Raw genomic sequence first — 12,545 nt, 5'->3', positions numbered from 1 at the left:
AAATGGCACATTTTTGCTCTACACCTACAGAGTAGCGATTTTAACATGTTATAATAAATTATCTGTGGGGTATTTTGGGGCAAAAACTTTACATGCATACGGTCGGCTACACCAAAGATTAATTTTACATTGTTAAAAAATCTTGTGAAATGTCTCTATTAAGGCTAGTCCTTGACTAAAACACATGTTTGAGGTGTCTTAACTGACCTTTAGCTTAGCCTTGTCTGTGAAACCGGGCCATAATGATATTTAGGATGACCTTGTATGGGCACTTTTATGATAAATATGCTGACCGAGCTGTTTTATATGTTACTAGGCTCTGAGACTGAGTGCATTGGTCACTTTAAGCTGCTTTTCTCTCTTCTGAGGGTTCATGGAGCCGGCAAAGTACAACAACTTGCTTTAGAGGTCGGTCTGTTTACATACACAAAGTTATTCAAAATTAAAGGGACACTCCACTTTTTTTGAAAATAGGCTCATTTTCCAGCTACCCAAGCGTTAAACATTTGATTCTTACCGTTTTGGAATCCATTCAACTGATCTCCAGGTCTGGCAGTATCACTTTTAGCATAGCTTAGCATAATCCATTGAATCAGATTAGACCATTAGCATCGCGTTCAAAAATAACCAAAGAGTTTTCAATGATATTACGCAGCGCCTGAAAATAGTCCCCTTGATTACTTTCAATAGCAGGGGACTATTTTCGGCTGCTGCGTAATATCACTACACCTGCTGCAGCCATTTTACGGCAGCAAAGTCCTTGATTATTACGCCAGAATGCCAGTATAGTTCCTAACCATATCTGCCTAGAAAATCACAACTTTTAATTTTCTGTTGGTCTCAGTACATGATGTAACTACAGAAGAGTCAAGTTTAAAATAGGAAAAATATTGAAACTCTTTGGTTATTTTTGAGCGTGATGCTAATGGTCTAATCAGATTCAATGGATTGTGCTAAGCTATGCTAAAAGTGGTACCGCCAGACCCAGAGATCAGCTGAATAAATTCCAAAAAAGTTAAAAGCAAATATTTAACTCTAGAGGAGCTGAAAAATGAGCATATTTTCAAAAAAAGTGGAGTGTCCCTTTGAACACTTTCTACGTCACCTACTGTACATATTTACCCTCTATCTCACCCACAACGTTTTCTCTGTTTTGTTGCCGAGATAAACCGTTGTCCATTTAATAATGTTAACCACAAGATTTATGGATGCTGTTAATGTTGTGATTTGTATGTAGGTTGTGAATACCGTCACATCAAACCAGGACTGTGTTATCAACATTGCAGAGTCTCTGGTTCTGCCCAATCTGCTGGTGCTGCTTCACTCTTTACCATCCAGTAAGACTTACTGTACACAAAGCATCCCTATAATGAGCTTTGTCCCTATAAATACTTCATAATTGTCTCGTCTCTAAACATCAGGCAGACAGCTGGTGCTGGAGACACTGTATGCACTGACATCCAACACTAAGATTGTCACAGAGGCCATGAACAAAGGTGAGAACATGGTTTACTCCATTTTGAAAACAGTGCATGTTTGTTCATCTGCATTTGTCAACCTCCTTATGTTTGACACATCTCTTTCTCTCTTGCAAGGTGCATTGATCTACCTGTTGGATCTATTCTGTAACTCCACCCATCCTCAGGTGCGCACCCAGACAGCGGAGCTCTTCTCCAAAATGACCTCAGACAAGCTGGTGGGACCAAAGGTACGCTTTTACACCGTCGTTGTATTTTAACTTTGCACATCACATCACATTAAAACATGACTCGTTGCCCAAAAAATGCTATAACGCACTTTTCTCTCACACAGGTCCGTTTGACCCTGATGCGTTTCCTGCCAGCCGTTTTCATGGACGCCATGCGGGACAACTCAGAGGCGGCTGTGCATATATTCGAGGGTACACACGAGAACCCAGAGCTCATCTGGAACGACGGCTCGAGAGAGACCGTCTCCACGACTGTCAGAGAAATGATGCTGGAGTGAGACACTTTAAAACTCAACTCGCTCTATTACTCTCACTGCTCTCAAGTTCTTCTGGGTCATTAACTCAATTTTTTTCTCCTTGAAGGCATTTTAAGCAGCAGAAAGATAATCCAGATGTAAACTGGAAGGTAAGAATGCTTTAGACAATAATGGACATGACTGAATAAAATTGTATCGTTATATTTGTGTGTTTGTATCACTCGTAGCTTCCCGAGGACTTTTCAGTGCCGTACGGTGCTGGCCAGGGAGAGCTGGAAGTTGGCGGAGTGTTTCTGCGGATCTTCATCGCTCAGCCAGGATGGGTGCTGCGAAAACCCAGAGAGTTTCTGGTGTCGTTACTGGACACTCTCACTACACTCCTGGAGAAAAACAACCCTAATGTGAGTTTACACACTATTTTTTATGTAATATTGTAGTGTTTACAATAAACAATTTATCCATGCAAGTCATTATTTATTATCATGTCCTCTCATAAACTCCTCCAATCAAAATCTGAAAATGTACTTTCGACCTCTTGTGGCGATCATTATTAGATGATGTCAGTTAGATGGCTCGGGCGGGAGCATATGTTAACTCCGCCCTCTCCAATTGTCAGTTTGATGCCAGTCTGAATAAAATGACTACTTTTCTGTATTTTAATCAAAGCACAGTGGAAAACACAAGCCACGCCCACTTTTCAGGGTTCCCACGGGTCTTTGAAAGTTTGTGAATCTGGGGGAAAAATTCAAAGCCCTGGGAAGTTTTTGAAAATATACATACATAGATACAGGTTATTGATAGTGCTTGAATCTATTTTATGCAAGAAGTTTTCGGAAAAAAAGTATCCATATTTTTCCCTGTGTAGTGTAGGAAAATATCATAAATATTCTAGACTTTTTAAGCACACGTGCTAAACTGTTCACTTTAAATGCTTATATAATTTTCTATACCCATGTGATCTCAGGGTGAGGCGCTGGAGACGGTTACCACGGCAGCAGTGTGTCTCTTTGGTACCCAGACCCAGCTGGCTGATCAGGTTCCTCCTCTCGGACATCTGCCACGTGTCCTATCGGCGCTCAACCACAAGAACAATGCTGTGCCCAAAAGTGCCATCAGACTCATACATGTGCTCTCGGACAACGAGGTACAACAATAAATCACTTTCTGGATGTTAAACAGAACATGTTAGTAGTTAATGCAGGGGTGTCAAACATGCGGCCCGCGGGCCGGATACGGCCCGTAAAGGTGTCCAATCCGGCCCGCATGATGATTTATACAGTTTTATTAAATATTAAATACATATTTTAAAAACCCTTTTAGGCGGGTGTCTAGTTCGTTTTTAATATGAGAGACTTGCGGAAAGCAGCAAAACGCGGAACATAGAGTAAACACGGTGCCCAAAAATCTTGCCGTTTTATTGTTACCGCTCTGCTAAAGATCCACCGATTCTAGTAATCCACTTCGTGTTTTCCCGCCCGCTCCGCAGCATCTCTTTGTCCACTCTCTGCCTGGAGAGCGAAGACGACAGTTTCCGAAGTTTGTTGCATTAACAGGTAGATTCATTACATTATATCAGTTGTTAAACCGCAGAATTAGTAATTTGTAATTATGTTTATGTATTTCTTCCGGTAATGATTTGCTGTCAGTGTTCTAAAAGTGCTAACAAAGCCAGCAAACAACAACAAAATATCCACATTCTTATTAACGTTACAATGCTTGTCTAATCGATTTAATGTTCCCGATCAGATCTAAGTTAATATAAACACTAAATTTGCTGTTGTTGGCACACTTTGTAGACAAAAAATACAAAAAACACCAATGCCTTCACAAAATAACGACAGAGAACGGAAAGAGAGGCTTTTAGCAGCAGTTCAACATTGCAAACATGGATTCAAAGCTCCATCAAGCCAGCAGGTAAATCATATTGAATATTTAGCAGATTGTCACACTTTAATTCTTATTATATTTCCCATTATAATCACTTGTCTAAGTTGATGCTTGTAATATAACACATAATATTTATAATACTTTATTAAAACCATAATAATAGTACCACCCCCCATAGTGCCATTTTTGGTTTGGGCCACTGCCCCATCTAGCATTTTCATTTTCTAAATGACTGTTCTCATTACAAATATATTCCAAAGAAAAGTGAATGGTTTATAAATAATTTTGGCATTAAGGCAAAAGAAGTTAAATTAAAGCTTTTCAACCTATAAGGCCATTGGGTTTTGTTCAGATGTAAATTTGTGTGTATAATATACAGTATGAGTGTGATCTTATGAAATGTAGTTTTCACAGAGCTGTGTGTTTCTCTGGTTTTCTTGCTAAACAAACTAATTAATTGGTTTGTTTAGTTAATTTTAACACAATTATCAGCACACTAAGGTTTAAAAAAAATTATCCGGCCCGCACTTCATGGCGTTATTTACCATCTGGCCCTCAGCCTAAAATGAGTTTGACACCCCTGAGTTAATGTGATGATTTTTGTACACTGTAGGATTAGCAGCAATGCAATGTTTGTCATGTCTGTCGAGGGTTTGTCATACTTTTTGGGACTCCTGTATATTTGTCCCAGGGGTCCCCATGCACCACAAGATTAATAAACTAATTTCTGTTGTTTTTTTGTTTGTTTGCTCTCTAGTTGTGTGTGCGGTCGATGGCTGCTTTAGAGACGATCGGTCCATTGATGAATGGTATGAAGGTGAGAGCTGATATGGCAGGACTGGCATGTGAGGCTCTCAACCGCATGTTTCAACGAGAACAGACCGAACTGGTCGCACAGGTAACCCAATATTTTTTGTATGAAAGTATTGAGGTCATTTGATTTATTTCAGATGTTTGTCAACTCATTTTTTTTGTCTTGCGTGTGTGCAGGCTCTCAGAGTAGACCTGGTGCCGTATCTTTTAAAACTGTTAGAGGGAGTCGGGTTGGAGACTCTTGAAAACCCCTCAGCAACCAAAGCTCAGATCGTCAAAGCCCTTAAATCCATGACACGCAGTTTGCAGTTTGGAGAACAAGTATTAAATCTTTTCACTAGCATAACAGAACCATCAGAAATAAAAAAGGAATAATTTATGGGTTATGCCAAACAGAGAATATAAATCACATACTTGCATGAATCTATAAGACTGATGTTGAGGTTTTCTTGCAGGTAAATGAAATCCTCTCTCGTTCCACTGTGTGGAGTGCCTTCAAAGACCAGAAACATGACCTCTTCATTTCCGAATCCCAAACTGCTGGCTACCTGACGGGTAAGAGGTTCACTGCTTTTCTGTGGTCTCACAAGGCCATTAAAGGATTAGTCAATTTTCTTAAAAAAAAATCTAGATAATTTACTCACCACCATGTTATTCAAAATGTTGATGTCTTTCTTTGTTCAGTCGAGAAGAAATTATGTTTTTTGAAGAAAAAATTCCAGGATTTTTCTCATTTTAATGGACTTTAATGGACCCTAATACTTAACAGTTTTAATGCAGTTTAAATTGCAGTTTCAAAGGACTTTAAACGATCTCAAACGAGGCGTAAGGGTCTTATCTAGCGAAACGATTGTCATTTTTTAAGCCACAACTTCTCTTCTTTCTCCAGCTGTGTGACACACCAGCGCAACCTCACGTAATTGCGTAGTGATGTAGAAAGGTCACGTGTTACATATATGAAACGCACATTTGCGGACCATTATAAACAATAAACTGACACAAAAACATTAATTTGTATCATTCGACATATAACAACGTCAGAATGGTCCTCTTTCTCCACACTTGTAAACACTCTGGCGTAGTTTCGATACGTCATCTGTGACCTCTTTACGTGATGACGTATTATGTAGGGTTGCACTGGCGCGTCACAGGACCGGAGATAGACGAGAAGTTGTGGTTTTAAAAAAATGCATATTTTTATTTTTCTTGCCAAAAATGACAATCGTTTCGCTAGATAAGACCCTTATGCCTCGTTTTGTTTTTTTATAGTCCTTTGAAACTGCAATTTTAAACTGCATTAAAACTGTTAAGTGTTGGGGTCCATTAAAGTCCATTAAAATGAGAAAAAACTTCCTCAAAAAACATAATTTCTTCTCGACTGAACAAAGAAACACATCAACATTTTGGATGACATGGTGGTGAGTAAATTATCTGGATTTTTTTTTAAAAGAAAGTAATCCTTTAATCTGATATTGGCCTATATGATTGTGTCAGGAATGCCCAAATCCTGGAGGGAACTGCAGGACAGTGGCTCTTCTGAATACTGATATAAGCTACTTAAATTTATCTCTTGCTTTCTCAACTGCATTTTAATGCCTCCTGGTTCTGACTTTCGCTCGCTTTCTCTCTCCTGCACCGTTGCTGTCTTCTCGCTCTTCAGGTGTTTCCACTCCCTCTCTTCTGGCTGGCAGCAGTCCATTGAGGAGTGGGCTTTAGTGGCCCAAGCTGGCCTTTCCTACCCTGCTCTTTATTACTTTAAAAGCAGGTAGATGAAAATCTACTTCTTTTCTTCCCCATTTCACATTCATTTCCTTTGGCATTTCTTTCTACAGTTATTAATAGATTTTTCTACGATACCCACATCGATTAGCCCATCACATTAGTAAATTCACATGTAGAGTCATCCTACAGTAAAGCATTACCATACAGTATACATATACAATAGGACTCTGTTTTTGTTAATATTGTTAACATTTTGTGTAGTTTTGTACTCATGCATGTGGCTTTTCTCTATTGCGCATACATCTCGCAAAGTTTAGATTCTTTACTTCTAATAATGATGGTTTGTGTTGAATGTTTAGGTCCAGGTGTGGCAGGTTATCTAACAGCAGGCACCGGCTCTACGGTAATGCAAAGTGTTCCACCGCCCGTAGACAATGAAGTTGGAGACCTAGGATGAATCAGACAAATTCAGACACCGAAATGAACCTTACTCCTCTGACGTGGTGTAATCCCTAAAGCAGATGAAGAGAAGATGACATGATGGACTCTTTAAGAGATGGTGGTCATTACCATCCTCCATTGAGTTTCCTCAAAATGCTGCCTCCAAAATAAGAAAACGCCCACCGCCCTCCACACAGCAGTCATGGTGTTTAGTGATTTCTTTATTTTAATACTCAACACTTAATTCATTTTATATCCAGTTGCACCTCAAACTTAATTTCTTTCCAAGGACAGTGAAATAGTTTACTTTTGTATTAAGAGATTTTTATGCATTCATGGTTTTTTTTGTGACACACCGAATGCTTGCCATGTAGCCTCCGAATGATATGTGGTCTCTTCCCCTCATCTTCTTGTATCTCACATCAGGCCCAAGACCAACCTCTGTTTGTCTTAATCTCAACCGATCCTGTACGGTTTGATAAAATGCAGCATCTTCACACAATCATAATTCACTGTTTTGTATGTTTCATGTATTCTGAAATACTCAAAGTGCTTATGAACAGAAGAAAAGAAAAACTTGAAAAATCTGTGAAACTTGGATTGTTTGTCTCATGAATATGTGCACATGTGAGTACAGCACTGGATGCAATCTGAACATGTTTTCCTTGTCTCTCATCTCTGTCTCCTGTCTGTTAGACTCGTATATAATAATGCCCCTTCAGCACTCCAGCCTTTTCTTAAAGGGATAGTTCACACAAAAATGAAAAAAAAAAATCTGTTATTATTTACTTACCATCAAGATCTGTATGAGGTTTTTATTTTGATGAACACAAATAAAAGATATTTTGATAAATGATGGTAAGCATTGAATTCCATAGTATTTGTTTTTCCTACTATGGAAGTCAATGGTTACAGCAGCTGTGTTTTTACAATCATTTCTCGAAATATCTTGTGTTCATCAGAAAAAAGAAATTCCCCAACATGAGGATGATAAAATAACAATTTTCATTTTTAGGTGAACTATCCCTTTAATTCCCCAAAAAGCACTAGACTGTTTATATACCCAGTTAAATAAAGACCAATAGATGACCAGATGAGCTTTGAAAAGGACAAATTGTACTGACTCTGATTATAAATATATGTGAAAGACTAGTGCAATTGTGAAATGTTAAATGTAATATGCCGTACATAAACTTTCTATATTGAATGTACATTAATAAAAAAAATGAATCGGTTGCACTTGTACATAACATTTTAAAAATAAAAGGGAATCCACAGTTTTTGTTTCTGGTTATTTTCTTTTTTCTTATTAATATTGAATTGTTCTTTAATATTTTTTAATAAAAAATTTTTTTCAATAATTTTAAATTAAATAATAAATTAAAAAGAAGTTACTGTAGAAGTCACATATAGGCATGGGACGTTAACCAGTTTCAATTTATACCGAGGTTTTAAAGAGTTTCTTTTGAAAAAGTTTCAAAACCACTAAAAAGACTTGTGTTTATACAAAATTACTAAAGGGATAGTTCGCCAAAAAATAAAAATTCTGTCATTATTTACTTTATTATTTACCGTTTTAAACCTGTATGAGATTTTAACACAAAAGAAGATGTTTTGATAAATGATGGTCAACACGTATCTGATTGTAACCATTGACTTCCATAGTGGGAAAAATATTTTGGAAGTATTGTGATAAATTATGAAGATGATAATTTGATAAATAATAGTAAACACAGTTGACGGTATCACCATTGAATTCCATCTTATTTGTTTTTCCTACTATGGAAGTCAATGGTTACAATACCATCATTTATAAACAGGTATTTTGTGTTCATCAGAAAAAAGAAATTCATACAAGTTCAGAAAAACATAAGGATGAGAAAATGATGACATAATTTTTATTTTTGGTTGAACTATCCCTTTAAGCCATGTAATTGGTTAATGTTTACATTTAATATACAAAAAATTTTTTTAAGAGTATTATAATTTAAAAAAAATTTTTTTACATGGGATATTGCTTACAAATAAAATGTATTGTATCCAGTTTAAAAGTAGTTGTTTTGTATATGCAGACATTTGAAAATAAAATTTTTAAGTAATGCAATGGCAATACTGCAACACCATGCAATTTTTGCTTAAAATCTCATTCTGTTCGTAGGCGCTTGGAAAGCAACCTGCTGAAGATCCTTCACTTCCTCTGAGCTTTCTTCTCCTGAACTTCACCCTCAGATGTTTTTTCATCCTGAATCTTGACCTCAAACTTCCCAATCTGCACCTCATCGGCATCATGTTTATGTTGTTGGATCGCTGTTCGTAGGCGCTTAGAAAGCAACCTGCTGAAGATCTTCCACTTCCTCTGAGGGTGAAGTTCAGGAGAAGAAAGTTCAGATGTTTTTTCATCCTGAATCTTGACCTCAAACTTTTCAATCGCCACCTCATCGGCATCATGTTCATGTTGTTGGATCGCTGGCGTAACACTTGCCTGAGAAACAAAAAAAAAAATTAATTTGAATATGTTGTAAATTCAGCTGAGATCCTTCAATGAATGTAATTTATAAATATTTTTACTCACCTTTCCATAAGCTTCGACTTTCGTCATCTTGCTTATTGGTGGCAGAACTTTGACTCTTTCGAAGTCCCATTGAGGTGTATTGGGAAGATCAAATCCCCAGTTGCGCTCCTGTGGTGTGGCAGTGCTCACTGAAGGCTTGCTGGAGGTCTGTGAAGTTGTCGCTTTGTCCAGTGGTCCACCTGAGGTGCCAGTGAACTGAAACATCTTAATCCTCTCCTGCTGCTTCCTCTCTTCCTGAACCTCATCAGCATCATGTTCATTTTGATGGATTGCTGGCCGCGTAACACATGCCTGAGAAACACAATTTTCATTTCAATATGTTCTAAATTCAGTTAACCCTAAAAAAGAGATCCTTCACTGAATGTAATTTTTAAATATTTTAACTCACCTTTCCAAAAGCTTTGACCTTCGTTTCTTTGCGTATCGGTGGCAGAAAGTTGGCTCTTTTGAAGTCCCATTGAGGTTTACTGGGAGGATCAATTCCCCAATTGCACTCTCGTGATATGGCAGTTCTCACTGAAGGCTTGCTGGAGGTCTGTGGAGTTGTCACTTTGTCCAGTGGTCCACCTGAGGTGCCAGTGATCTGAAACATCTTAATCCACTTCTGCAGCTTCCTCTCTGACTCCATGTCATCAGCATCATGTTCATTTTGCTGGGTTATAGGTGAAACACGTGCCTGTGAAACAAAAACAAAATTTAATTTCAATAATTAATTAATTTCAACCTTTGATCTTCATCAGCTTCTTAGTTTTAATACTGACTTTGATCAGGTCGTATACAGAGGGAATCACGCGAGTTTCCTCCACATGTTCCGGCGGATCTGAAAGGTCCACAGCTAGGTCCAAATAACCTTCAATTAGTAAATCCATGTTCAACACCTGCTTCCAAACTAACTCGTTAAATCAGTCGATTTGAAGAGCTGAAGTTCAACAACAAATGTCTGATCGTCGCTTTGTCGCAGTTTAAAAGCCGCTCATTGATTACGTAATGGAGTTTTAAAAAATGCTTTCTTTTCATTTAAGTTTTAAATAAGTTTTAAATATTAAAAACCTGAAAATTAATATCTCATCCACATAACAGCTGTCAATATGTGAATAAATAAATAATAATATATAAAAAATATATATTAACTAAAAATTTCATTAAATGCACGCGGTGACGTCTCCCGTGAGGCGTGACGTCTCCATGGACACCGCGGTGCTATTTTTTTAACGTGTATTTGTTTAAATGTCATATTTGTTATGACCAAACAAAAAATATTTACTTTATATTACTCTAGCAAAATAAAAGTATACAATTTTTATTTTTATTATAAACAATTATTTTTGGACGTCTATTATTGATAATATTAACTAGATTAATGCTTTGCAATGCTTTTTAAATATTGTATTACCAATAAAACAAAAGAAGTACACACTTGCAATTTGCCTACTATCTACCCTGTTAAATAATTCATTTAAAAATATTCTGATATTGATAATTTATGTTATTTTTGCAAAAGTGAGAAGGGGATGCTGAGATCCCTTTTTTTTTTTTTTTTTTTTTGCAAAATGGTTTAATTTTTTTGGTTAGAATTGGCAGACTTTTTTTCAAATTCGTAAAAGTCAAATATTCTTTTACATTAAAGGATGTTATTATGTATTATGAACACAATGTTAACAAAGATCTTGAATACATTGTTAATTTACTACTGGCAAAATGTTATATACAAATAATGTTTAAATCCATCCTTTTGTTGTTCAATGTGGAACTTGACAGCTTCTCTGTATTCTCTAAAGGTTTTAAATAACAAAAAATAATAATAATTGACGTGCTTAAAACCCTATGACAGAGGATGAAAATTAATATAGTGTGCTGACTCTCAGTTGTTTTGTAAATGTTATTCTCAAAAAAACAACGTAGTATTAATAAATTAACAATTTTTATTGGTACTGTTCAAACTCTTCTATTCAAAGTCTAATTTTGAAGAAATGTCGTATTAAAATTGAAAAAAAAATCTTATTGATTTACAATAGGCCATAATTCATCCGACATTGTCGCTATTTTATTTACAAAGTTGCAAATCCAAAACATAAAAACTAATTTTAATATTTGCTATCAAAATGCAAATAATTTGAGTGAGGGACTTGTGAACAAAACTGATGTTATAACAGCTGTGTCCATTAGAGGGCGCTATATCACAATATACTTGTGTCACCAAAAACCGTACCTTCTCAACACAAATTTACAGCATCGTGTCATCCTAACTTACGAGTCATTTTGCGATTCTTTAATTGTGCATCAAAATATGCAGTTATTAAAACATATTTGCATGACAACTATTTAATAATCTAAACATAGCATACAGTCTATTACTGTATAATAAAGTCTCAGATGCATCCCCACACAGCAGCAACATGGTTTTCCCCATTATTATTTGCCAATCCAGGTGCTGGAATATCCCTCTCTGTCTTTTCTCACCCGGCATCCTGTGACACAGACTCACTTCATCTTCTGCAGGCTGTGACTCATACAAGGATCAATCCGTAGATTTGGAAAAAGCAGCTGTGCAAGACTTCAACAAACACTCCCTGCTGTTGAAGCCAATGCTATTGTATCAGACTGTTACAAATAAAGCCGAATATTTTAGGCAATATCTTGAGGAAGTGGAAGTAAGTAAATAAATCTGTTTTATATGTTAATGAAGTGGTTTGTGATATTGGAGACCTAATGAATTCTTCATGTATGCATGTTTTCATTTGAAATACAAAAGAACTTAATAATTAGGTTTTTCAAGTGCACAACAAAATGCTATTTCAAAACCTTTCATGTGTATGCAGGCTTAATTTTTTTATTATTAAAAACCGATTCATATCATCTCGAAACTTCAGAGACGTCTACATTACAAACTCAGCTTTAAATGATTATCCACTGGCACCATCACAATCTTTATAATCTCCTCAGTGAGTTTAATAATAATTCTGACTCCAGATCAGTAGATGACAGGCAGTTTGCTCGTGTTCTCCCACACAAAAGTTAGGCAACTTCATGTTTCACACTTTTATTTACTTTCCATTACAGCACAAACCTTATCATTTTGGGAGTGATTGCTTATCACAAACAGCTCGTTTTTCCACATACATTACTGCCAATATATTAAGAAGCT

The 12,545-nt window shown here is 36.5% G+C and overlaps 2 protein-coding genes across 6 annotated transcripts in view; one reads left to right on the top strand and one right to left on the bottom strand.

Moving 5' to 3' along the window:
* Positions 1-8,105, top strand: part of LOC135785422 (dnaJ homolog subfamily C member 13) — a 56,507-nt gene extending 48,402 nt beyond the window's left edge. For 4 of the 5 annotated variants that reach the window (XM_065294843.2, XM_065294841.2, XM_065294840.2 and 1 more), the window contains 12 exons: positions 317-408; positions 1,238-1,337; positions 1,422-1,496; positions 1,596-1,708; positions 1,813-1,982; positions 2,072-2,114; positions 2,193-2,366; positions 2,930-3,109; positions 4,610-4,750; positions 4,843-4,986; positions 5,121-5,220; positions 6,747-8,105. In XM_065294843.2, coding sequence (XP_065150915.1) covers positions 317-408; positions 1,238-1,337; positions 1,422-1,496; positions 1,596-1,708; positions 1,813-1,982; positions 2,072-2,114; positions 2,193-2,366; positions 2,930-3,109; positions 4,610-4,750; positions 4,843-4,986; positions 5,121-5,220; positions 6,747-6,844 — 1,430 coding nt within the window. In that variant the 3' untranslated portion in view covers positions 6,845-8,105. Of the gene's footprint in view, positions 1-316; positions 409-1,237; positions 1,338-1,421; positions 1,497-1,595; positions 1,709-1,812; positions 1,983-2,071; positions 2,115-2,192; positions 2,367-2,929; positions 3,110-4,609; positions 4,751-4,842; positions 4,987-5,120; positions 5,221-6,325; positions 6,431-6,746 lie in introns of all 5 variants that reach the window. The other variant, XM_065294842.2, reaches the window with a different exon arrangement.
* An 884-nt stretch (positions 8,106-8,989) lies between these two features.
* Positions 8,990-10,269, bottom strand: LOC135785565 (uncharacterized). The gene is made up of 4 exons (XM_065295016.2): positions 10,162-10,269; positions 9,789-10,076; positions 9,401-9,691; positions 8,990-9,310 (listed from the first exon to the last, which is right to left on the bottom strand). Exons 1-4 carry the CDS (start codon positions 10,267-10,269, stop codon positions 9,017-9,019), a joined length of 981 nt encoding a protein of 326 aa, XP_065151088.2. The 3' UTR covers positions 8,990-9,016.
* Positions 10,270-12,545: the final 2,276 nt, after the last annotated feature.

The sequence above is a fragment of the Paramisgurnus dabryanus genome, chromosome 22 (genome assembly GCF_030506205.2).
Source record: "Paramisgurnus dabryanus chromosome 22, PD_genome_1.1, whole genome shotgun sequence".
NCBI classification, from domain to species: Eukaryota; Metazoa; Chordata; class Actinopteri; order Cypriniformes; family Cobitidae; genus Paramisgurnus; species Paramisgurnus dabryanus.
Note: the sequence above shows the minus strand (reverse complement) of the source record. Positions and strands in the feature narration are given on the sequence as shown.